At 41.6% G+C, this 26,440-nt stretch overlaps 1 protein-coding gene across 2 annotated transcripts; it reads right to left on the reverse strand.

Annotated features, from left to right (window-relative positions):
• Positions 1-698: 698 nt before the first annotated feature.
• On the reverse strand, positions 699-26,330 carry trim66 (tripartite motif containing 66). Of its 2 annotated transcripts, XM_058089275.2 has the most exons (18): positions 26,102-26,330; positions 21,863-22,072; positions 19,692-19,884; positions 15,873-16,002; positions 15,473-15,589; positions 14,273-14,387; positions 13,895-14,041; positions 13,089-13,206; positions 11,862-12,682; positions 9,183-9,389; positions 8,944-9,073; positions 8,786-8,861; positions 8,543-8,711; positions 6,701-7,539; positions 6,502-6,625; positions 6,347-6,421; positions 5,410-5,562; positions 699-5,320 (listed from the first exon to the last, which is right to left on the reverse strand). In XM_058089275.2, the coding sequence occupies exons 2-18, from the start codon at positions 21,869-21,871 to the stop codon at positions 5,084-5,086; spliced, it is 3,660 nt and encodes a 1,219-aa protein (XP_057945258.2). In that variant the 5' UTR covers positions 21,872-22,072; positions 26,102-26,330; the 3' UTR covers positions 699-5,083. The 2 variants fall into 2 exon arrangements, with proteins under 2 accessions (XP_057945258.2, XP_057945261.2); XM_058089278.2 differs by lacking the exon at positions 15,473-15,589.
• Positions 26,331-26,440: the final 110 nt, after the last annotated feature.

Here is a 26,440-nt window from a genome sequence, read left to right on the forward strand (position 1 = left end):
TTTTTTACCGCTACTTTAGTGCTTTTCAAAACTATTTTACAGCACAAGAATATTGCTACACGCTGACCTTGGACTATAGCAGTACTGCATAGTGAATTGCATCATGGGAAGTTGAGTTGTATTATATTCTGCGTTCTGATTGGCTGACTGTCTTGCTGTTGTGGTCACGGATAGCCATATGGTATCTAAGTAGTAGCTACTAACTAGCCAGTACAGTAAATGTGATCATGTGACTCTGAATGCTGCACGGCCACAAGCCCTCCTTCCAACAAAACCCACAACACTGACAAAATGCCAGTGTAACATGGCAAAGCAAGGCGAGCCACACGACTGGAACAAATGAATCCACGACCCAAGGAATATGAAGTGGGATTATTACACAGCAGCAGATGCAGCATGCTTCAACGAGGACATAAAAACACTGCAGCCGAAATGCCAAGTGTCATGGTCAGTGAGTGGATAATTTGCTGTATCCAACCAACGAGATTGTTGAAATTCAAAGGAAATTTGATTTTTGAGAGGATTTAAACCAGGGGTCTAAACACGTGGCCCGTGGGCCAAATGTGGCCCGCAGGACACTAGTTTGAGGCCCCCGCCTAGATATGAAAGTTTAATGTTAGTGCAGCCCGCACAAGTTTGATATGGATGCTGTATGGTATCATGTACCCAGAAAAAATTATTACGTTTGATTAATGTTCATGTTAAAGGTTAAATAACTGTTAATAGTTATCCTCCCTATATGTGTGGAAGTGGTAAGTTTTTGGCTTTTTAAGTTTAAAGGAAATAACTTGGAGGCTACCGTTTAGGTCGCTAGCTCTCTAGTTTGCGAGTTAGCATGTGTCTCAAGACCCTGCAGTTGCGCAATATGTTGTAAATAAAAAGAGTATAAATGTGACTATAGTCGTGTTTTGTCATGTCTACAGGGCTCTAATAATGCTTTGTTCATTTTAATCTGAAAAAAATAATTTGTCTACCCACCAACTATATGTGGTTTCTTAAGTTTTTATTATTTGCCGTTTTATTATTATTATATTTATTTATTACTGATTGATTTTCTTTATTCTTGATTTGTTAATTTATTTTTCATCTTATTTTGTGCAGAAAAATAAAAATTAAGACATTTGAGAACAGTGGAATGTTTTATCAGAGATTTTCTTGTAGAAAATCGGAACCAAAGCAAAGTTTATTCATTTTTCTGTTTTTAATAAATGTGTGTTGTTGTTTTTTTTTGGAAAACCTGATGCGGACCAGCCTCGCCCAGACCCTAACTACAGTGGCCCCCAGGTAAATTGAGTTTGAGACCCCTGATTTAAACAAACAAAAAATGTGAGGACAAGTTAATTCTGTCTGAATAGTTTATGTTGAGGGGGTTTACAGTGTTAGTTATAATGTATAACATGTATAATGTCAACAAATACAGTTGGCTACTTCACGGATTTCACTTATTTTGGGAACCTTTTCTCCACAAAGCTAACGTATCCTCCATTTCACAGAATGCTGCACTTTTCAGGAATCATTTTTCTCTTTGCTGACTTTATTTACCAAAGGTTAAGCAACGTTTAATTGTTCTGTACAATGTGACTCTGCTGACTGAAAGGTCACAACAATGAAATTTAGCAAGCTTCCCGCTGACCACGTCTGGACTCATGAAGCGCTTCTGACTGGTTCCTGTGGAGCCTATAGGAGACATGAAGTGATCTTAAAGAATGCTCCAGCTGACATTAATTCTCTTTTTTATTGGTATGTGCATTTACGGCTCACTTTTTTTTTAAAAAAGATAAAAATAAACATACAATCCTGGTGATGGTAACTTGGCCTAAACATTATTATTGTCATAGGTTATACTATGTCTTCATACAAGAGTAAACATGTTAATTTCAGATGTATATACAGTAGGCTACTAATAATGATGGAACACACTGGCAATATTGTGCAATAGTGTAAAGCTGCATATATTATAAGCAGAAGGAAACAAGTTAACACAAAAATAAATGCACGCCAATTATTAATGCCTTATGAAAAATTTGGAAATGCATGGAAATGAGAGTGACATACACAATTAGTGTTAGTGCTCATCAAGATTAAAGAATATCAGTAATTTATTCTAGGCCTGAGATACTTGACACTGGGCAAACATTTTTTAATGCAATACTGAAGAACCCAAAACATTTTAATACGGAAGACAACAACTTAATGTTTAAATGCATCACTAATAAAATCCTTATGTGATACTAATTATATACATTTTATTTAACAATCTAATATTTCCTCATATAATGGCTAGGAATATATTATTTTTGAATTCAATTACAAAGAGGACCCAGTCTTAATTGTGGAGGCTGTTTATTTGCACAATACATTTTAGAATATTAAATAATGATATATTACAAAATGATTTACCACAAATATAACCATCTATTGGTCATATTATAGGCAGGCATGTCTTTTATTTGGGTCCATAACATAACTATGCCATTGATTAGAATGGAGGCCAGCATATGAGTTAATATACTGTAATGTATACTGTATAGATTTTGTGCACTCTTTATATACCACAGGGTATAGTATGTAACATAACATATTATCAACTGTGTTCCGGTCAACAGAAGACCGACGTCTATATACAAAACACCACCATAAACATTATTGACAATTGCTTACATTAATTTAGCAACTATTAAAACAATTACTGTCAATCTGAATAAGACAATGTTGTCTACGGTTTTACAAGTACACTTATATCATGGTGGGCATTTCTTCAGGCAGTAAATGCGATATATCAAAGTGCTGTCATGAATGTAACATAAGCTGTTCACTCTGAAGACACATTTTTTGCAAACATACTACAACTGCAGCATTCTTGTACATAAAAGCAAACCTCAAAGTATCACACCAGGTAGATGGAGGCAAGAGATTTAGTGCATCGAGGGGCAAAATAAGATTTGTAGTAGTTACAATTGTGCTTTATAATACATGACGTAAAACGCTAACTCAATTTCCTGCTTGTTGTCTATTTTTTCGTGAGTGTTCCATGTCAGTTTAGATGCTATTATATTGCCTGCCATCAGATGACAGTAATGTGATTTTATTGCAGACCACAACCTTGTGTTGATGTTATGTTTACTGTATCTACTGTATTTGCATGAGACACATCAAGACAAGAGACTAACAACAACATAGATATGAATATGACAAAGAGGAAACTGACCCCAAATTCACATCAAGTGCGTTAAGTCCGCCTAGCGTTGAACACGTGTAGATTTTAGAGGCGTCGGTGCAGCGTCACGTATCCCTCAGCTCTGTCGCTTCTTTGCTCATTTTTGGAATACAGCTGTATTTAACTATATTGTATAAGTACAAGTTTCTGTACTTCAATTCATTGTGTACATGTGCTCACGAAAGAAAAGGACACATGATTATGTGTACTTGATTGACTTAATGTCAATATCTAAAGTTACGCGTCGGATGTGAATTGGGCTTGAGGGCAGCAAGATGGGCCACTGCAACAAAATGGAGACTGCGGAGTATAATCCTGCAGCGTCAAAACTCTAAGGCACAACAACAGGGTGAGCGAATATTACTGTGTGTATTTATGTCATTTCTAGCCATGCATCCTAAAGTGATGTGTCGTTGACAAGTCCGTTTGACCAATGATTGACCAGCGGTAGTTTACTTCACCCATATAGTTAGACTTACATGCCTGGAGCACCTACTACCGTAAATTCCGGACTATAAGCCACTACTTTTTTCCCAAAACTTTCAACCCTGCGGCTTATTCAGTGATGCGTCCAATTCATGTAATTCTTCTAACGGCCGCCAGGGGCTCTCGAGTAGAAAAGGTAAGATGAAGACCGGTGGAATATATGCGTCGAGGAAGACTGCAACTTCTTGTCTTGTGTATAAATGAAATTAGCGTGAACATACCCTCATCATGGAAAATGCAAAAAGAAAGGCATATGACGCAGCTTTCAGGGGAAGATGACGGCTTACCGTGATTTTTTACCAGTATGTTCTTTTACCAGACCTGTTTTACCAGACCTGTTATACTGTGTTGCTATTGTGTTGCTAGCGTGTTGTTAGCATGTTGCTACCGTTTTACTGCCGCGTCACAGGCACCGTTTGTGAAGAAAGTTATATTATTATTATTGTTAAGTTATATTATTAAAACTTTGAAAACTCTCTATGTGTACCGTCTTTCTTTGTAAATATGTTTACATGTTTTAATGTGGGCACATGCGGCTTATATACAGGTGCGACTTGTGTATGTACAAAATCGGTTTTCCTCTAAAAATGTAGTGGGTGAGGCTTATAATCAGGTGTGCTCTATAGTCCGGAAATTACGGTATATAGAACATTAAGAACAGTACCTACTATTAACTGGAAGTTGTAGAAATGCTACAATTGTGAGTAGAACCTTGGTGGTCTGAGTGGGTACCATGCAGTGGAAAAGGGGCATTACGGTAAGCGACAGCGTCCTGATCACCAGTCACATCACAGAGATGACACATAGCGATAGACAAATCATTCACACCTATAGGCGTCAGTTATCCACACAGAAATGTTTTTCAACTGTGGGAAAAAGCCAGAGTACGCAGGGAGAACCCATGCAAGCACAGGGAGAACATGCAATCCTTTCACAGATACCGTCACAAACGCTGGGATTGAGGCAGCACAGCCTAATAAAAACACAAACATTCATTCATTCATTTTCTACCACTTTTTCCTCACGAGGGTCGCGGGGGGTGCTGGAGCCTATCCCAGCTGTCTTGGTGCGAGAGGCGGGGTACACCCTGGACTGGTCGCCAGCCAATCACAAGGCACATATAGACAAACAACCATTCACACTCACATTCATACCTATGGACAATTTGGAGTCACCAATTAACCTAGCATGTTTTTGGAATGTGGGAGGAAACCGGAGTACCCGGAGAAAACCCACGCATGCATGGGGAGAACATGCAAACTCCACACAGGGTGGAATTGAACCCTGGTCTCCTAGCTCTGAGGTCTGTGCGCTAACCACTCGACCCCCTTGCCGCCCCCAAAACACAAACATTCCTCAAAAAAAAAAAAAAAAAACAAGTTAGAAGTGATGTCTTCTTGATTTAAGCGACTGTCTTCTCTTCCTCTTCCTGTGGCACTGCTCCTTCCTCTCTGGCCAGGGGAATCCACCATCCGCTGCTCGGTACGCCTCGTCATACTCATCACTATCACTGTCCATCTCAAGTGATGGGAATACTCTTCCTGGGAAAACTTCTTTCAGCTTGGTGGCGAAAAAGGCCTCCAGGCTGCGGCCTGCTTGCGCCACCTCTGAATCAGGCTGGGTCCAACACAACGAGGCAACACAATGATCATCAGCAATCATCATGAAGCGAATGAACTCAGACGTCTGTAGCGCTGACAACTTACATAGTTGAACTTGGCACAGTTGTTGAACATGAGATAGATGTCAGCCACAAACTGGTCAGGTGAGTTGTACTGTTGTGTGCTCCTCTTGTTGAGCTTGGCTCGGATCACAGACAGGTCGATGGGTTTCTTGATGATCTGATAGTAATGACGAGCCTACACAAGGAAGCATTTTGTGGTTACATACACCTTCCCATAGATGAATTAAAGGGGATCTATAATAATGAGTAATGAGTTATGGACTCCTATAGAGCAACTACACACGATAACCAGCACAGAAAGCTTTCTAGATCTTCCAGAATCTGCACCTATTCAAGCTGTATTTCCTTGGATTTCGTGTTTCCCATGAAAACGGTCTGTTTTAATGTATTCCACCCATGGCCCGCCTCCAGGAACGCACACTCCGCTGTGGTTGGTCACACTCCCAAGTGCTCACGAGGACTTCCAGATAGCTGCCGAACTTTATAAGAGTTGACAAACATTATCGGAGTTGATAATAAATGGTGATTTATCTTTTTTAAATGTCCGTTTTTAAGAAACAGCCATATGTGTTGGATCCCAAATCCAGAAATTCAGAAATAGACTTCCAAGTTTCTCAAGAAAGGAGTTTCCTTCAAAAAGTTTGAAAAAGTTTTTTTTTTTTTTGGTATCGCAATATTTCGTCTTGGTCATGTGATCCAACATGGCAGCGTAAACAAACAGGATGGTATTTTTTACACTAAACAAGCAGGTGTATGCAAGCCAAGGCAAAATTTTAGCAAAAATTTTGAATGTTAACCAAAACCACCTGGCTGGACAAGCTACCACCGTATGGTAGTCCAGCCCTAGTCCTTGGACGGGGCTGAACCGGCCGGTTGAGGTCCCTGCTTTACAGCTTAGTTTTTCAACACAGAACTGTCCACAGACTTTTACTTCATGAGAAAACATGAAAAACACTCACAAGTGGACTGACGGGCTCATGGAAAGGAGCGCTCAGCATGTTACTGAGGATCAGGAGGGTTAGTCGCTCACATTTCTGCAGAAAGCAGACCAAAAAAAAAAGACTTAGACTTGGAAATTAAACCTTCAGAAAATTAATCACGATCAGTCACTTACTCTCTGATCACATGCAGATAAGCCATGAACTGATGTGTGCTCCCCTGATGTTCTTCTGCTCTCACAGTCATACTCGACCACCGGCTGGACAACATCTCTACACAGGCTGCACAGCCAGTCACCTCTTAACAAGACAACAAATAAACACATGGTTAAAGGGTCAGGGGTTGATCAGTGATAGTAAGAACTGGTCACTTACACAGGAAACCGCATAAGAGGCGGGATGTGACACGACAGATGGAACACCTTTGGACAATGATCACAGCATAAAAGCTCTCCGCCAATCAGACACACGGCACAGAAGTCCTCGCTCTCAATTTCTACGTTGTCCTCCTCAACGTCTTCTGCGCTCCTTGGGTTTGCGATCAGAAGTGGCCTCTGACCAGGTCCAATTGGGGACTCTTCCTCTAAGTCAGAGCGGAGAGGTTGTGGGTCATCAGTTGTTTGTTCGTGCTCCGATTCTATGTCGAGTTCAGACTCCACAGAGCCCTGAGAGTCCAGATGCTGATCAGACATAAGATCTGAATCTGTTTCTGCCTGGACTATGGGGTCAAAGTCTGGTTGGGCATCTGACTCTGTGTCTGCAGCACCTGACTCTGCATCAACATCTGGTCCTCCTAGCCCATCATCTGATCCAGCTTCGAAAGCTGATTCTGGGTCTACATCACATTCAAGACTAGGCTCAGATTCCTCCACAAAGCCAGTTCCTTTGCGGCATTTCAGCGCTTGATCCTCCTTGTCTGGACCGTCCACTTCAGCCTCAGATGAAAACTCTGGTGATGTATCCGAGTCGAGTTGCGAGTCTATTTGAAAGACAACAGCTTCTTCTGAGGCTGACCTGGGATCAGAGTCAGAGTCAACATCAACTGTAGAGTGACTGCGCTGAGGGTCAGCAGATGTCAGCGTGGATGCTTTAGGAGAGCAAGCCCGTGTGCAAGGATCCCACTCGCTGTCAGCTGTGAGCAAGTCATGTTTTTGTGTATACAGCGACACTGCAACTGACTGGGTCTTTGTGGTCTCAGGGCTTCTAGACACCCCCTGTTAGGAACAGAACATTAACACAATCAATCAGGTCTACCTCATATATTTGGATCTAAGAAGGATCAGAAGAAAAAAACAATGTGTTGATACAAAAACATGAATTAATTTTCTACCACTTATCCTTACAAGGGTCACGGGCGTGCTGGAGCCTATCCCAGCTGTCTGTGGGTACACCCTGGACTGGTCGCCAGCCAATCACAGGGCACATATAAACAAACAACCATTCATACTCACATTCATACCTATGGACAATTTGGAGTCGCCAATTAACCTAGCATGTTTTTGGAATGTGGGAGGAAACTGGAGTACCCGGAGAAAACCCACGCATGCACGAGGAGAACATGCAAACTCCACACAGAGATGGTCGAGGGTGGTGATACAAAAATAGCAATGTTCTTTTCCCGTGGCTTCTCCCATCACGGGTCACCGCCGTTGGGTTCATGGTCGAAATCGGTGTATCCCAATGACAACATTGTTAGCTAGCTCAAATTAACTTGTTTTCTTGTGTTATTATTCACAGAAAATTCTTAGACCACCCTTGTTTCTTCACTTTATTTGTTCACTTTGTGAACTTTGTTCACGCCCGATACAACCAAAGGTATATTTTTTGATAGATATAACAATAATAACATAAATAACTCATAAGAGTTTAATTTACAAGATAATATTCCGCAACTTCCATGGTCTTGATTTTTCCAAAATCACGTCTATTCTTACATAAATAACTATAACATTGTACTTCCAAAAAAAATGTACTCTTATGAGCTATTTTGTTGTCATTGTTATATTTGTCCAAACAACTGTACCTTTAGTTGTACCAGGCTTTCAAATGAACAAAAAACTGAAGAAACAATGTGGTCTAATAAGTTCTTCCATGACTGTATGTGTTCATGTTCCACATGGATTGTGAATGATGGGCAAAAAAAGTGTAATTCCCCTTTAAAACAAATAATTTGCCCCTGTGGGATCATATGATCATTTTCTATAGTATTCAACATACCTTTTGTGGTACATGCGGCAAAGTTTCACTCTTCTCCGTCGTGCTTGCAGGCAAAGGGTCGCTCTGCCGTCTTCCATGTGGAGGAAGTTGAGAGATCAGAACTTTCAGGCGCTCAAGGCAAACTACTGGAACTCTGGCTCTTCCAGAGTCTCTTTCAGCATCTCTGCAGCTTCAGAGGAACAACAAATGATACAACTCGATTCCCTGTTTTCCAAAAAATCACCACTGTTCACACAAAGTCACCTGTTGTGATTGTTTCTTGAAACGCTGCACTTTTCCTTGGCATCATAACGAGCCTCATCATTTACGCAAGAAGGATCTAAGAAAGAGATGATGAGCATCTAGTCACAAATTTGCATCTTATTCGGAAGTGATTGTACGATGAAGTCACTGCACAGCACCTGGCTCTGTTTTATAGGACAGTGACGGAAACCGACGGCTCCTGGTAATGACGATGTCAGCTGATGTTTCCTTGACAACGCAAAGCACACCATCTGAAGCTCTTCTCTGCCTGGGGTCTACACTGGCATACTGAAGACAAAACAATCACCATCACAAAGTATGTACATTTTGACCTGTAGAGAATTTAATCATGGACTGGCCATTCGAGAGGCACTACCACCTTTATCTTCTTTGTTACCGTATTTGCAACTTCAGCTTCACAGCTGTGAGTAGATCCTGTTGGCCTTTCAGAATAGGAACCACTTGGTGATGATGTTAGCTCTGCAGGGATGCTCTGGGAACGCTGCTTCCCACCAGCGCACACTGAACTCGGTCTGAGCCTGCACAGCTGTACATCAGAGCCGCAATTGTTGGATGTCACAGACACCTCCAGGGATGTGGATCTCTGTACGGAACACAAGCGTGTACAACTGAAGAGTGTTTCAAACAGTGCCACACGCACGGATGCACCTGTTCATGCAATGAACCCCAGACGGGTAGGATGCGTGCATATCGTGAACAAAAACATCACTCAGAGCCTGTTATTGTGAATTCAAAGGAAGTGGTTTGTCAGAAACACAGATGCATATATTACTTTTGTTGATGCAATAAAAGCACCAATTCACGATGATCCAATCAAAGTGCAGGGTGTTCCCCTCATTAAAGCAGATGTAAGCAAAAATAGGTTGTTTTGCTTTTTGCTCCTGGATGCCCCCTACTGTTGTGAAGTGTAATTTACTTTTAATCAACAACAAGACATGGTCAGAACCCAAAGCCCATGTGTTTAAGTGGTTGATACATACTTAAAATGGACCTATTATGCTAAATTTTCAACCCTTTCTATTGAGTTGTGGTCTCCTATAGAGCAGCTACACACAATAACCAGCACAGAAAATCTTGTTCCAGAATCTGTATCTATTCCAGTTGTATTTTTCTGTGATTTGTACTTCCTGCCAAAATGGTCTGTTTTAATTTATTTCATCCACGGCCCGCCTCTGTGCATGCCCACTATGTTGTGATTGGTCACATGCCCAAAGTGCTTCCTAACTATCAACCATATGAGGAAGTCCGCCCGTCTGTGACATCACGAAGGAACGGTTTTACGACACATTTTCAAACCGAGCGTTTTGAGTGTGAATGGTTGTTTGTCTATATGTGCCCTGTGATTGGCTGGTGACCAGTCCAGGGTGTACCATTGACTCTTGCCCGAAGACACCCGGGATAGGCTCCAGCACCTTCCGCGACCCTCGTGAGGATAAGTGGTAGAAAATGAATGAATGTTCCCTTTAACGTCACAAGATAATTTTTAGTGTGTACCACAAATTTGTGCATTGCACACAACACAACAATAATGACCAGTGAGTCTCCCCTCTCAGTTGGGGCCACACCTGCTTCCTGACAGCATGATTTTTTTTCACTTGTTTTTCACTTGTTATTCATCTCCTAATTTGAGGCTCTGTTTACTCTCTGGCCATAAGAATTCTCTAATTTCTTTGAATTTCTCTCCTTTATTACCATGCAAATGAGTTTATTCAAGATTATTTAAAACCTGAAGCTGTTTCTTCAACTGTATGCATCTCACAGTTTTTTTTTGTTTTTTTTACACATCCTTCTTTCCATATCGAGGTCAGGCTGTCAGAGTATCACACGATTTAAACACTCACCTGATCCATGCTTCTTGAGGAGACGTATGAAAGCTTGTGACTGCACTGCAGAATAGACTCTAATCCTTCTTTTGGAAAATGATGGGGAATGTAGGAATATATCTCGGGGTACTAACAGAGCTGAATAATACTCACGCTATTCCCTCAGCGGCTCATTAATGGCAGGTTAAATACATAAATGATTACGCTCAAGTGGTTTTATGTCATATTTGGAGGCTGTGATGCAGAAACAATGAATCCCTGTGTTTGTGATCAAGCATCACCCAAATTTTTAGGGGGAGCAATTATGTTATACTGGCAGTAAAAAGATACTGTGTTCTCTCCGAGATTCTTAGATGCTTTGCAGTGAAATGTGAAACTGTTTTCCAGTCATCCTTTCTTCATAAAAGCAGAAGCTAGTTTTTGATGTACCATCTGTTTTCAGGCGAGCTGTCAGCTGTGGGAAGTAATCATTCTGGCAATAAACTAAAGAGTGTGTTTTTAGTTCCAGGCCTTTGCAGATTTTAATTAAAATGGAATCATCTTGCTCCCTTTTACATTATGTCAGCCAAGTAAATGAAAGATTGCCTGGCTGCCAGCATCAATATTTCTTATTGAGGTTGGCTTTAGCTTGTTTGTTGCCTAAATAACATTTTCTTTGTGTCCTTCTGTCTTTGCCTGTTGACAAAGAAACTGGATTGAATGAGTACAACACAGAGTATTGTGTAGATGTACTGCATGTCTGTTATTAATATTTCAATTTTGAGAATTTTTTTTTACCTTATTCATGTAGTGATTGTGGCAGCACGGTGTTCTAGTGGTTAGACCTCACAGTTAGGAGACCTGGGTTCAATTCCACCCTCGGCCATCTCTGTGTGGAGTTTGCATGTTCTCCCTGTGCATGCGTGGGTTTTCTCCGGGTACTCCGGTTTCCTCCCACATTCCAAAAACATGCTAGGTTAATTGGCGACTCCAAATTGTCCATAGGTATGAATGTGAGTGTGAACGGTTGTTTGTCTATATGTGCCCTGTGATTGGCTGGCGACCAGTCCAGGGTGTACCCCGCCTCTCGCCCGAAGACAGCTGGGATAGGCTCCAGCACCCCCGCGAGCCCCGTGAGGAAAAGCGGTAGAAAATGAATGAATGAATGTAGTGATTGCTGTTGTTAATGATATGTAACGCCCAGCAGACATCACATGTTCTATTATTTCATGATTGGGAACACTGTCTCTCACCCGGGTATTTGTTTGACCTCGTAGTGTCTGTGCAGGACCGGTCCTTTGCTGCTCTTTTCTCTTCTCTGCTTCTGGAGCATCCTGAAAGTTCTGTTGTTGTTGTTGGACAGGACTTGGCTGGATTCTGCCGGGCTGCGTCTCCTCATGTTCAGCAACGGCTCTTTGTTCACAACTCTCCTCCACTCTGCATCGCTCCTCCCAGCTCTCCTCAGACGTGACGTCTTGGTCGACGGCTGTATCACCGAGCGCCTCCTGCACAGTTGTGCTGCTTGACAACTTGTGAGGACACGTGTCGTGCATTTGGCTCTGACGTGACCTCTGGTGGTCTGCACTCATCTGACCAAGGCTGACTGGAAGAGACTCTCTCTGGTGATGGTGATAGAGATGAGATTCAGGCAGAGACTGGGATGCATTTACTTGTGGTGCATGACCACAATTAATCTGGATGGGTCCCATGATGGGGACAAGTGAAGGTGAAGGGCATTGTGAAGATGTTTGCAAAGCAGAGGAGTCGTTTGAGTCCCAGCACCTCTGCAACTGCTGACTCGGCACCCGAGAAGTAGGGACAGCGGCAGACGGAACATAGCTTGAATTGTAGAGTGGAGGTCCTAGCTGGCTCTTGTCCAGATCTGACTGAGAAGTGATGCCATGCAGGCAACACACTTGGGGCTCACAGCACATCTGGTACCCGCAGGCTGACTCTCGTCCTCTGTGGCACACGGGTGGCAGAGCCAAGCATGTGATAGGCTGGGGCCTGAGAACAGTGGAGCAGGCCAGGCCCTGAGGGTAGGGACAGCTTCCACCCTCTACAGTCAGTTGGCCTGCACAGTTACAGTATAAGAGTAAGACATAAATGTTAGCGTCCACATTCCGACCATACGTTTTTTTTTACAATTTTTACACAATTTTTATGTTTTTTACTCCGGGATTTGCAAACCAAAGCAACAGGCCATTTCTAGAAAAGTACAGTTCTGACCTGAATAATAAAGGGGTCATATTACTGTAAACTCAGTGTTGACGTGTATGTGGACAATACAGTAAATTTACATGCAATGATTCTTAAAGTTAACAAAAATAAGTAAACATAAAACCAAACTGCAAAATAGAAAGAACGGCTAACATAACGTAAAACCAAGACCTTGACAAACCATATCAAAATTCAGTTATAAGACACTACATTCTCATCTGGTTTGGTAAGTAATGTGCAATATGGAATGTTTATTTTACCTAATGAAGACATTTGCTTTGTCCAGTAGCTTGCATCCCAGTTGAACTTGATTTTGACAGGACTCCAAGTATCAGACTGCAGTGAGGAGTCAAGCAGCTGTTGGATTTGCAGAGAAATCTAAAAGACAAAGAATAATATCAGAAGATAAATACGTATTCCATGAGCTGGTTAGTAATACATGTACAGTATATCGGAAAATATTTGGGAAACTTCACCCTCACTTTATATTCAGTGTAGTATATAAAATATGATATGTTCCAGGTAGGGGCGGCACGGCACGGTTAGCTGAGTGGTTAGCGCGCGGACCTCACAGCTAGGAGACCAGGGTTCAATTCCACCCTGTGTGGAGTTTGCATGTTCTCCGTGTGCATGCGTGGGTTTTCTCCGGGTACTCCGGTTTCCTCCCACATTCCAAAAACATGCTAGGTTAATTGGCGACTCCAAATTGTCCATAGGTATGAATGTGAGTGTGAATGGTTGTTTGTCTATATGTGCCCTGTGATTGGCTGGCGACCAGTCCAGGGTGTACCCCGCCTCTCGCCCAAAGACAGCTGGGATAGGCTCCAGCACCCCCCGCGACCCTCGTGAGGAAAAGCGGTAGAAAATGAATTAATGAATTAATTGAATTAATTGAAATAAACCATTAATAATTTGAGGGTGGTTCGTATCCGTGATCATCTATCATTAAAGATATTCTACTTTCAAATATGCATTTCTATAAAGCTAATGTAAACTATTTTAATTGTGCATGTTTTGCAGACTTCCCACCAAAAGTGAACATATATGGACTATTTTATTGGTGTACCATTCTACTGCTGAAGAGCACTGGGCCCCGACAATGGTGGGTTGTAGCCCAATTGATGAATTTCTGCACATGGTCCAGCTGGCCACATGTCTCTATCGCCCCCTGCAGCTGGTCCTCCAGACGCTGCTGAAAGTCCTCAGAGATTTTCTGCAGAGAAACAATGACATACAGTATATCCAGTCTCATGTGACACACCGGGAGCCGCTCTCTGGTTCTGGCTCCTCCCTTCCTGTATTTCCCACTTTAAGCTGCTTTGACAGATCATTATGAGCTCTCATTTGCTTGCTTCCAGGACTGATTGCACCTTACTGATTCTTTGCATTTACATTCACTGGCTGGCTGAGAGATAAAAAGGAAAGAAAGAGGAAAAGTAATTACCTCTAGTTGCTCTATTAATAGGTTAGCTCGTTTGTTAAGCTCATTCATCATGATCATCTTTGCCATTTTAATCTGGTTTTCGGCCTTCCTGTGTGCAATCTTGACACCATGAACCCTACAAAAAGACAGAAAGAAAAAAATACATCTCATCTGGCAGGCCAAAAAAAAAAAAAACTTGCAGAGAATTGTAATGTGAATTCACATGCCACAACATAAGTAGACCTGCAGAATATAAGGACATTTTGTGCAAGAGCAAAGCTATAAAGACATTAATGCCGCCAGGGACATATTCATTTAACAAAATGTTTATTATAGTGGTGTACTGAACCGTTTCTAGTAAACTGCACTACATACTACTGAAAGATTTTTAATGTTTTTATTATATTTAGAAGCACATTTAATTGACTCTATATTTGTACAGTTTAAAAAATAATAATTTCCATATATTTCTCGAATTTTATATAATTCTGTAATACTATACCGAGCTGTTAAACTGCAAATTAAAAAAAGATTACATTATGTAATATTATTATTTCTATAATTGTCATTTTACTTTTTCTTCTTAAAGGGTATCTATTATGCTCATTTTTGGGCCTTTGTATTGAGTTGTGGACTCCGATAGAGTATCTAAATACAGAATAACCAACAAACAAAGCTTTCCTCCAGAATCTGTACCTATTCAGCTTTATATCTTTGGATTTCGTGGTTCCTGCGAAAACATTCTGTTTTAATGTATTCCACCCACCCGGCCCGCCTTCAGGCATGCCCACTCCGCTGTGGTTAATCACGCTAGAGAGTACATAAAAGTAGTTCCGGTTTGGAAGTCCGGACTTCCGCCCCTCTGTGACATCACAAAGGGGCGATCTTACGACGCCTTTTGAAACCGAGCGTTTTGAGCTATCCCAAACTTCTTTCAGGGCTCACTTCCAAATGCACAAACCTTATTATCTGAAACTTTGGCATTGTTTAACACAGGAATACAAAATTCTAACAACATTTATAGGTCAGAACAGTGGGAAAAGCCCTTTAAAGCTACATGTGGAAGCAAAATTACTAACATACTGTTAAATAAATCAAGACTGGGCATTATTATGCAATTAAAAGCCGAATTTATATTTGTGAAGGTGTACTTCATGAAGTGTCTGCGGAGTAAAGATGAATGCACGTGTTAAAAATGTTAAAAATGATGGTGGTTTCAACCTGTCTTCTATCTGCTTTGCGTTGTTTTCCACTGCAGACCTCCTCTCTTCTACCTGTACCATCAGGCTTTCAAACAACCACCGCTGATCCTGGAGAGCCTTCCCAATCTGCACCACCCTGCACACATGACAGGTGCACGATTTACAGCAGGAAGTTCATTAATAAACAACGCCAGAAGGCATGGTGTTTTTCCTGGGTGCAGGTGACCTTATAGCCAACTACTAGACTATATCATGACCAAAAACAAAAGCTTATGCATACTTAATGAATATTAGGTGGGCCAAGGTAGTGTTTATGCAGATGCTGGTGATAAAAGTGACAGGGAAGTTTTTAACCTGTGCCGAGCCCTTCTTTGCAGTGTCCTTGTATTATGTGTATGTTTATGTGTGCGAGGACTGACCTGTGGGTTTTGTGTGAGGACAGGTGACAGCTGCTGCAGCACAGGAGGTCACATGACTCACAAAACAGCTCCAGGGGCTGCTGTCTATGAGAGTGGCACATGAGGAGGGAACAAGGATACGACCCTGCACCTGAAAAAAAAAATAAGGGAGCAGAATGAGGATGGTGGCAATTAGCAGCCAGTCGACAGGTGAGTCACGCTCACAGCTCGAGAGGCCAAGCATCTGCAGGATGTGTGGCTGCACAAAAAATGGCTGCTTCATTAGGTACACCTTCACAATGTAATTAGATTCTATATAATCGAAGACAAATATGTAGCTTTCCAAAATAATAATGCTTACTTTTGATTGACACTTTACGGTATAATAATAAGGTATACACAAAATACTGAGGTTACTGAGGAACTAACAATAGTGGTTAGGGCAGGGGTCTCGAACTCAATTTACCTGGGGGCCACTGGAGCTAAGGTCTGGGTGAGGTTCGGCCGCAAATAAATAAATAAATAAATATTTTTTTTTTTAATTTACAGTTTTATACCAAATAATTTCCTGCATTTTGTTTGTACCCACCGTGGAGTTAGCTAACCCGAGCGAGCAGGTCCTCCCGGTAAGAAGCGTTGGAACCGGCCTCCAGAGTGTATCATGGTATGGGCGGGGCAAAATGGCGTCACTTGTGCTGTCATTTTTGGGTACATGATACCATACGGCACCCATATCAAACTCGTGTGGGATGCACTGACATTCATTCATTCATTCATTTTCTACCGCTTTTTCCTCACGAGGGTCACGGGGGGGAGCCTATCCCAACTGTCTTCGGGCAAGAGGCAGGGTACACCCTGGACTGGTCGCCAGCCAATCACAGGGCACATATAGACAAACAACCATTCACACTCACATTCATACCTATGGACAATTTGGAGTCGCCAATTAACCTAGCATGTTTTGGGAATGTGGGAGGAAACCGGAGTACCCGGAGAAAACCCACGCATTCACGGGGAGAACATGCAAACTCCACACTGGTGGAATTGAACCCTGGTCTCCTAGCTGTGAGGTCTGCGCGCTAACCACTAGTCCGCCGTGCCGCCATAAAAATTTTAAAAAATCAAGGCGGGGGCCTCAAACTAGCATCCTGTGGGCCGCGAGTTTGAGACCCATGGGTTAGGGTGTCCAGTCCAGGGTGTACTCCGCCTCTCGACCGAAGTCAGCTGGAATAGACTCCAGCATACCCACACAACCCTTGTGAGGATAATCAGTAAAGAAAATGGATGGATGGATGGATTGTTTAGGTGATGAAGTGACCTGTGAGTGTATTTCCAGGTGATCGGACAGCTATTTTTTTAAATTTTTAAGTTAAAATATGAAGAAAAATAACAACCTTTGAATGACCTTTGTTTACAGCAAATAACGACTTCATGATGATGTCACCATTGTAATGAGCTTTTGTAAGGAGATTCCAAATGCTGTTTTATGAAGAACTGACTAAACACCTAAATGTTTGACTTGGGAATGTGATGTTGACCATTCAAGTCTTTACTGTTGGAGCACGCCATTAAAGAGACTTTCAATTTCCAAGATCATTTAAAAGCATGTTCTGTCAAAATGGGGACCACAGCTAATAATGTGAAGGAATGTGTTTACAATCACTTTTCAACATCTCAACCCGCAACTATACTCCGCTGCAAAGACCATGCAATTGCATGAAATGAGGCTGCAATTTAAGTTTGCACTCAAAACTATTTAAGAGAGATCTGAGTGACAAACAATATTACACGCTGTCAAATGGCTTCTTTGATGCAACAGCCAGCTGCACTCCAAAATATCTTTCAAACATTTGAAAATAGGCCAGTGTGAAGACTGTTGGCCAACAACGGCTAACATGGCGGCTGATTAAAGCAGCCTTACTGCTCTCGACTGGCCGCCTTACCTCGGCCGACCCACTCCAGCCTGCGTGATCACACTTATGTGGCTGACACGCGCAGTAGCGTTCAGTGAGTATAAAGCCAATGTGACTGACCACATCCTGTCCGTCAGCTCTTCTCACGCTACACAAAGCAGCAGTAAGCTTTGCAATAAAGGACTGTTGAGCATAAAATAGAGGTCTACAAAAACTGCTGCTACTCTTCTTGAGTCTCTTTAAATAGCAACACGCTAAAATTAGCAAGTAAATGAAACCTTATAGCCTCTTTAAAAATCTGGGACACGTGTTTAAATAAAGGTGTGATTAAAATAGGCATCCAGGAACCATTATCTACTCTATAACTACATGTATTGCTAAAAGGCATATAATACTTTGTCAAATAGTGGCATGGGGAATTTATCTACTCAATAGGAGTGTTACTGTGTTGAATTGTTACTTTTAGAATAGTAATTTTACACATTGTACTGATACTATGACATCACGCTATTCACAATTTGCTTATGCAACCAGGGTGGTAAAACTAACAAAATAAAGGTGTAGTGTACCAAACTGGGGCGGCACGGCGGTCGAGTGGTTAGCGCGCAGACCTTTTCTCCGGGTACTCCGGTTTCCTCCCACATTCCAAAAACATGCTAGGTTAATTGGCGACTCCAAATTGTCCATAGGTATGAATGTGAGTGTGAATGGTTGTTTATCTATATGTGCCCTGTGATTGGCTGGCGACCAGTCCAGGGTGTACCCCGCCTCTTGCCCGAAGACAGCTGGGATAGGCTCCAGCACCCCACGCGACCCTCGTGAGGAAAAAGCGGTAGAAAATGAATGAATGAATGAATGAATGTACCAAACTGCGGCTGTAGCAAGGCAGCTAGAAAAGCATTCAATGGTGCGTAAGGTAGAAAGACTGATATCAGCTAATCAACATAAAGGATTGCCCTGAAAACAGTTTACAACATTTACATGGCACTCATCAGGGATTCAGCACATTTACAGTGAATCCCCGCCTGGAGATCCCACCTGAGATGTTTTCTACCCGGTACAGTGGAGGGCGGTCCATCATGATCTGGGGTGCTTTTTTATTCAGTGGAACACTGGAGCTTCAGGTAGTGCAGGGTCGTCAAATGGTTGATGGTTACATGCAGATGTTTCAGCAGGCATCCTTCATGACTAAGGGCCCTCGGGTGGTAACAGCTGGATTTTTCAGCAGGACAACGTTGGAGTTCACAATGCTCTCTTGACCAAGGACTTCTTCAGGGAGAATAACATCACTCTTTTGGACCATCCTGCATGTTCCCCTGATTTAAATCCCATAGAGAACATTTGGGGATGGATGGCAAGGGAAGATTATGAAAATGGCCATCAGTTCCAGACAGTTGATGCCCTTCATCAAGCCATCTTCACCACTTGGAGTAATGTTCCCAATAGCCTCCTGGAAACACCCAAACCAATTTCGTATGCTGACAAACAGAAACTGCCATGTGCCATGAGCCAACTCAGTGTGCACATAGATAGTAGACGGCCCTTGTGCACTAAGCCGAGAAGCCACGCTAACCTTAGGTTTCCTCCCTCTATTTGATCAGGAAATCTGTAAGTTCAGCCATGTTTACTTTACTTGATAAAAATTGGAATCATACAAAAATATATTTCTAATACAGCTCAATGAAACATTTTAATGTTTACTTTATGTTCTTATTCGTTTTTTGCCTCAGCTGCCTCCCTTGACCGCACTGAGGTTACAAAATGAACCTGTGCACAAATGTTTGTTGGAACAACAGCCCCTGATGCCATGGTTTTTGATCATAAAGCATGGCATCAAGAAGGAAAACATGATAATGGGAAGCCTAAACAGGAAAGTTACCTAGCAGAAAAAAGAAAAGAGATGACATCATATGTAAAGGATTCTTGCCTGGCCCAGTTGTAGGAATGGAGCCCGAGCCTCTCTGCTGCAGCTCTGGCCGCTGGTCAAGTAGGTCTGTGTACTGCGACATCACTGGTGCCCTTGGGTGCTGGTGCACATCTGTGCATTGGTAACACAACCACTTGTTGCAAAGTGTGCACAAGCTCCGTGCTAGTGTTGTCTCTGAGCACTCGGAGCAACTCTAATGAAAAAAGAAAACACCTTGAATCAATAAAATGACATGTTTGGGACAATATAGACTGACATTGGAATTTTCTGCAATAATTTTCCATATGGTAGGGCTCATTTTAACCCTGAAATGTAATGCTCATTGCAGGAAGAAGAGTGAGACTAAGTAATTAATTGCCCATAAGTCGTTCACATTGACAATTTGTCTAATGATTATAAAACTTTGCATGTATGCTAGCATGTCTTCCAAAGCATTTTATGCTTCAACCCAGGGGGGCGCCACAAACAGTCGCTAAAAATGAAAACTGCCCAAAAATCAATGCAACGATTTGCATCAACAGAGCTATCTTTTTCTGTTCCATCAAACAGAATGCATGGACTCAATGTTTGGACATTTCAATCACTTGTTTTTTAAGTTTATTGCACTTGAAAATTAAATTCCAATTACTTTTCTACATTATTGAAAATGATTTTTAAAATAAATTTGACACTAACTAATACAATTTATTTTGAAATGGACATGAGTTTAAAAATCAAGTCCATCCATCCGTTTTCTATGCCGCTTACCCTCACTAGGGTCATGGGGGTATCATGGGCATGCTCACTCCACTGTGATTGGTCACATGCCCAATATCCTCCCTAACAGTGACATCACAAAGGAACCATTTTACCACACCTTTTCAAACCAAGCGTTTTGAGCCATCCCAAACTTATTTCAGGGCTCAGTTCCAAATGTGCAAACCTCATTATCTGAAACTGAAATACAACATTTTAACTACGTTATAGGTCAGAAAAGTGGAAAAAGCACAATAGGTCCCCTTTAAGTTACCTAAGTAATTGTATTTTTCCAAGTAATTGATTTTTTTGTTATCGAATAAATGTTAATAAAACTCATAATGATAAAGTTATCAACATAGTACTTTAATTTAAATCAATACATGATAATGTTTTCATTCATCCATTCATTTCATTCATTCAATGAACTTCAAATTCCAGCCATTAAAAAAAACACCCATATACATATAAACATGGAACCTATCAAAACGATTTGAACGATTAGACTCACATTTTCTACCTTTTTCTGTTAAGTTTCAGGAAAATAGCAGTTGCTGACTAGAAAAGGGAGAAAATTTGCTTTTTGTCAAAACATACCCTTTTGTGACAGCTCAAATATCTAAACAACTATACCACAGCATAAACAACACAGGTTTTTTGGGTTTTTTACATAAAAATAAGATTGCATTTACAAATATAATATGTGTGCATGTTCCTGCGTATGTTTGTGTGTGTGTGTGTGAATGCATTAAAATTTCCCTACAACGCATCATTTTGTTCCATGTGGTACGTAATGCTACAGCGGCCTTTATGCAAGGGATTCTTCTTCCTGTCATGAGGCACTTCTGCCACCTAGTGGCCGTTTTTATGGCATCAACATTGCTGTCAAGCCTAATCCATTGGTGAGGACTTGCATCAACACCTCCTTGAGCCTTTGGTGCAAAAAAAAAAACTATAAAACGTATAAATATGTTGTTGGGATTGGGCATTTGGGGTTTATAAACTACATCTTTGATATTGAATGAGTCAAGTTACTATAATAGATACGCTGCCTTAGTTTTTACAGTGCTCAAACATTAAAGAAAACCAACTGAACCCCTCTTGAGCAAGCACAGAGGTAAGAAGAAACTCTATGAAAGGAACACAAACATAAACTCTTGCATAATACCGATTCTTATGCAAAGAGAAAAATAAGGTCTGTGCTGCTAAACAAATTCCACTCTGAACTGTTTTTAGTCCCAAATGGATTTCAGTCAAGCAGAAGACAACAAAGTTTTAACAGGTTGAGGTTAAATTAGTGGCACCTACATTATGTTATTCCTTGTAGAGATGTACATACACTCATTCAAGATACAAATTTTATAGTCCACTTTGCACAAATGTGTCCCAAAAAAGCAAACAAACACTACAACAGAATAGATGATCAACAATCTTACCTTCTCCATTTCTGTTCCGTGACAGACCAGTGTCGCCTTCTCGTAGAGGAGCGTGTGCTGCCCGGCGCCTTGGCAGCAGGAAGACTGAACGCTTCTACCTGAGGCAGAAAGCGGAGTACGCCGAGAGCTGGCCCCAGAGGAGACGACTTACATGACAGCCTCACGGCGCATTCTCCCTCGCCACTTCATCCGATGTTCAGGACCCCCTCACTGCAACAGAGGAGAGAGAGGAGAGTGCAGTGTCTCACTCAAATTCATCCCCAGCTTGTACCGCACACACAAATTGGGAAACTCTCCTTTTTCTTAAATAAGCCTGTGCATAATAATTGGGAATTAGGGAGATGAGATAATTATTTTTTTGTAGGGCAAAATATGGCCGGAAGCTCCATTTTGCAAAATGGAGGAGAGTAAGACCAAGTGACCTACAAGAAGGAACATTTGTTTTCCAGCAGGGAAGGTTGTTTGGACTTGTCAAGACTGGGGTGGCTAAAGCCTTCTTCCACATCCCTTTGTCAGCATGAGCAGAGGACAGGGCCCAGAGGAGCTAACGTGGCTCACCAAAACCAGGTCAGGGTCTGATATGCTCCAGATGGGACCAGGTTACACTCATCCTGTAACTCCCTCCAAAATTATGAAATCAATTAAAACTCTATGACAGCATCTCAGAGTGCAACAAGACCTAATGTAGACACTAACTTACGTAGAAATAGGAAAAACACTGCCTGGCTTTTGAATCTAACATTGTCCAAACTGCCATGCACTCTGAAGCTGTTATTAGTCTGCCTGACAACAACCTCTGCAGCAGCCTGACCTACAAATGTGGTGAATTTCACATCCTTGGGTGCTTCAGTGGGGAGCTCAGAGCATACCCATTCCCCGCAGTGCACCCAAAGACCCAATTTTGAAACACAATTAGTCAGAGCACACTTGAACTAAACATGCTTGTTCCTGATAGCCTCTAATCTATGCACAGTTACATGAAGCAGCATATCAAAGATTGGCACAATTACACAATCAGCACAGAGGTCCCACTCTCAAAATCACACTTTTGACAGTAATGTCCGAGCAGAATGACAGTGATGAGTACGGCCCGATCGATTTATTCAATTATAGCTGTAACCCAGATAGAAAATAAATAATATATAAATATTATTTTAAGATAGAAAATAAATAATATTAATATTAATTAAAATTACCGTGCGTACAATGTTTCGGGGTGCAACGTCATTAGGCCACGTGACGGTGTCTCACCAAGTCACGTGACGGTGCGCCGCCAATCAGTGACGTATATATAGTCCGGAAGGGACTACACACCGGTAGCGGTGAGGGACGCATGTGGAGAATCGCTGCAGGTATTTAAAAGGTTTCGTTGTTGAAGTTTACAAATGGAAAATGTCTAAACATTTTACATACGTGGTCGGAATATAAGGGCCGTCCACCGACGCAACGCTGAACTAAAAAGAGCAGTGTTCGATCCTATGGAATTGGTGAGTGTTGACATTTCATTGCTAAACGGCATTAGCACCGTTTATTAGTACCTTTGTTTGTCAGCCTGTTCTTTCAATTGATTAATTGGATTATAAGATTAATACTAGTTTGATTATAATGAATAATACATAAGTGCAATTATTTATTATAAATGATAATATGTTGTACAATTGAAGTTATGATACGACTTGTATTATATATGTAATTAGAATGTGTGCACATGAATTGATGTCTGCTGGTCCTATTTTACATAGGCCAGGTTTTGATGGCAAGCTAGGAACCCTGCGTTGAGGCAACACGCCTGGAAGGTTGAAGCCCAGATTCACTGATGAGCTGTCACCCACCTGCTCTGCTCTGACCGGGCTGGTAGGAGGCTTTGCAGCCGTCCTTTTCCTTTTGTCCCTCTTTGGCCTTCGTAGAAAACTTCACTCCTTTCCTCCACTCCTGAACCTCTGGACACTCTATTACTGGGCCATTGGACTGTTGTATGTTTTGGGACTCTCAGTATATGAGATGAATGCGTTTTGTAAATTGAGCTCATTGAAATGTATTTTTAAATTAGTGTTGTGAATTTGTATTCTGTTTTTTTCACTTTATAATATATGGTACCACCACTGCTGCAAATTGTGTGCTCGCCTCTTTTCCATCTCACTCCCAGAGCCAAAATCTAGATTTTTCTGATTCTAGCCTAGAAATTACAATTAAAGTGTCTAACGCTAATGTTAAATGTAATAGCGCATTGTACATGCTACATAGCCATTAGAAAATAATCAATAATTGGTTGACTGCCAATGTTAACACTTATTTTTTTGCAAACACAATGTAGGTAATTTGGTGTTTTTTCTTTGGGCACGACCTAATCGACTAATTATAGCATTAAAGAATGCTATAAAACTAAAAAAAAAGTTGTATTTTTTGCACAACAGTGGTGCCTTTCAATTTTGCCGTTAAAATATCGCAATTCATTCCCGCTATGCAGTCTCTCCACCTTCATTTCGCCGCGGGGCCATTATCCACACATGGCGAAAACATGGAACAGTGGTGAACGATCCCAGGAGTGGCCAGCCAAACAATTACCCCAAGAGCGACTCATTCAAGAGGTCACAAAAGGCACCACAACAACATCCATATAACTGCAGGCCTTTCTTACCTCAGTTAAAGGGGAATTACACTTTTTGGGGGGGAATTTTGTCCATCATTCACAATCCTTATGGGAAACCCTTTCCCTTTTCTGTGTATTCTTGTGCGAGAAAACAAGTTAATAGGAGCTAGCTAGCAAAGGGCGTCATGGGAAATACCTATTTTGATGCTAAAGCCTTCACAAAAAATGTAAAAAAAACACTAACAGTGTTTCATTAACATAACTGACTTGTATATTAACCAAACTACAGCAATATTAATATTGTAGCAGCTAACATGAAAAACTATATTTATCTCGCAGACTAACATGACACATATGTAGCTAATTGCTAGTCTCAGCGTCATTCACAGATTGAAGAGTGGATACCTAGCTAAGGATACCTAAGGATTGTGAAATTCCCCAAACATGCAGTTCCCCTTTAAGGTCCGTGTTCATGACTCTACTATAAGAAAGGCACTGGACAAAAATGGCTTTGGTTACAAAACGGAAACCACTGCTGAACAAAAAAACATGAAGGCTCATCTCAATTTTGCCAGAAGACATCTTGATGATTCCCAAGACTTTGGGAAATACTAATTACATCTGGCGTGAAAGTAAAACCACATTTCAGAAAAAGAACATATCAGCAGTAAAATATGGTGGTGGTAGTGTGATGGTCTGGGGCTGTTTTGCTGCTTCAGGAACTGGAAAACTTATGGTGATAAATGGAATCATGAATTCTATCAAAAATCCTGAAGGAGAATGTCTGGCCATCTGTCGGTGACCTCAAACTGAAACCAACTTGGGTTCTGCAGCAGGACAATGATCCAAAAACGAACCAGGAAGTCCACTCAGTCAAAGTTCCGACTTGTATTCTATTGACATGCTGTGGCATGACCTTTAAAAGGGCGGTTCATGCTTGAAAACCCTCCAATGTGGCTGAATTACAACAATTTTGCAAAGACGAGTGAGACAAAATTCCTCCACATGAGTCCCTTACAGAGCGTAAGGGACTCATTGCAAATTATCGCTAGATTGCAGTTGTTGCTGCTAAGGGCGGTTGTGTTGTCATTAATATTTAAATTTGTTTGATGATCTGAAACATTTGTGTGACAAACATGCAAAAAAGAATAATTTTTTTCACACCAGTGTATAACACAAAGCTGTGTCTAGCATGTTTGTTTACCTAGTGAAGGCTTAGTTTAAATGCACATTGTGAGCTGCAAATACATAAGCATCTATCTGAAACGTGAATCATGTCGTTCACGGTGTGAGGCACAGTTGAAAGTGTGGTAATGTGGGAATTTTCACGTCTTGTCATTGTGACATGTTACACCTGTGCACAAAAGTGTCACTTTTCCTCCCGCAACCAACAGCGACAGGCCTGCCAATCAAGAAGACACAGGCCCCGCCCCCGCATCCATCCAGCGCCTGCAGCTTGAGCATCAAGCAGATTTTGACAAAGTGCGCATGAGATGACGCACCTATTATGGCACCGTGGCGCAGTCCTAAAAAAAAACTACATAACCACCCCTCGAGAACTCACCATAAACACAAAGTCTTATCGTGTCATATAAGACTTTAAGTATCAGAGTCCTTAGGAGTGCACGCTAAGTAAACATCCTACCTACCAGGTACGTCAGGCGATGTGAAGCTCCCCTCGTCCCGCTGAAAGGCTCTTCTCCCGCCATATGTGTCAGTCCAGTGTAAGCTTGTCCAAAAGGCGGATCCGTTTACATGTTCTACACGTTCTTCTTTATTCTTTGTCAGCTCCCCGCATTGTTTATATAGCTTTACCTTGCTCTCAGCATTTCCAGAGTGACGGTCACCGCCATCGGATGTCGCTCTTTAGCCGGGCCAAATTTGGGCGCTTTAAGTCTCGCAGTTCATCGCGAGATTTTCCATACATATTCCATATTTACTGTTCAGACAATGGGAGAGTTGTATCGATAATTGTGCCTTTATGAAGA

Source organism: Doryrhamphus excisus, linkage group LG13, assembly GCF_037039965.1.
Source record: "Doryrhamphus excisus strain RoL-2023G ecotype Guam linkage group LG13, RoL_Dexc_Guam_v1.1, whole genome shotgun sequence".
In the NCBI taxonomy this organism is placed as follows: Eukaryota; Metazoa; Chordata; class Actinopteri; order Syngnathiformes; family Syngnathidae; genus Doryrhamphus; species Doryrhamphus excisus.

Coding starts and splice junctions, on each gene's coding strand:
- trim66 (XM_058089275.2), bottom strand. Junction 9,390..11,861: donor GAGGTCAAACAAATACCCGG/GTGAGAGACAGT, acceptor TGTTCCGTACAG/AGATCCACATCCCTGGAGGT. Junction 8,712..8,785: donor TCAAGAAACAATCACAACAG/GTGACTTTGTGT, acceptor GTTCCTCTGAAG/CTGCAGAGATGCTGAAAGAG.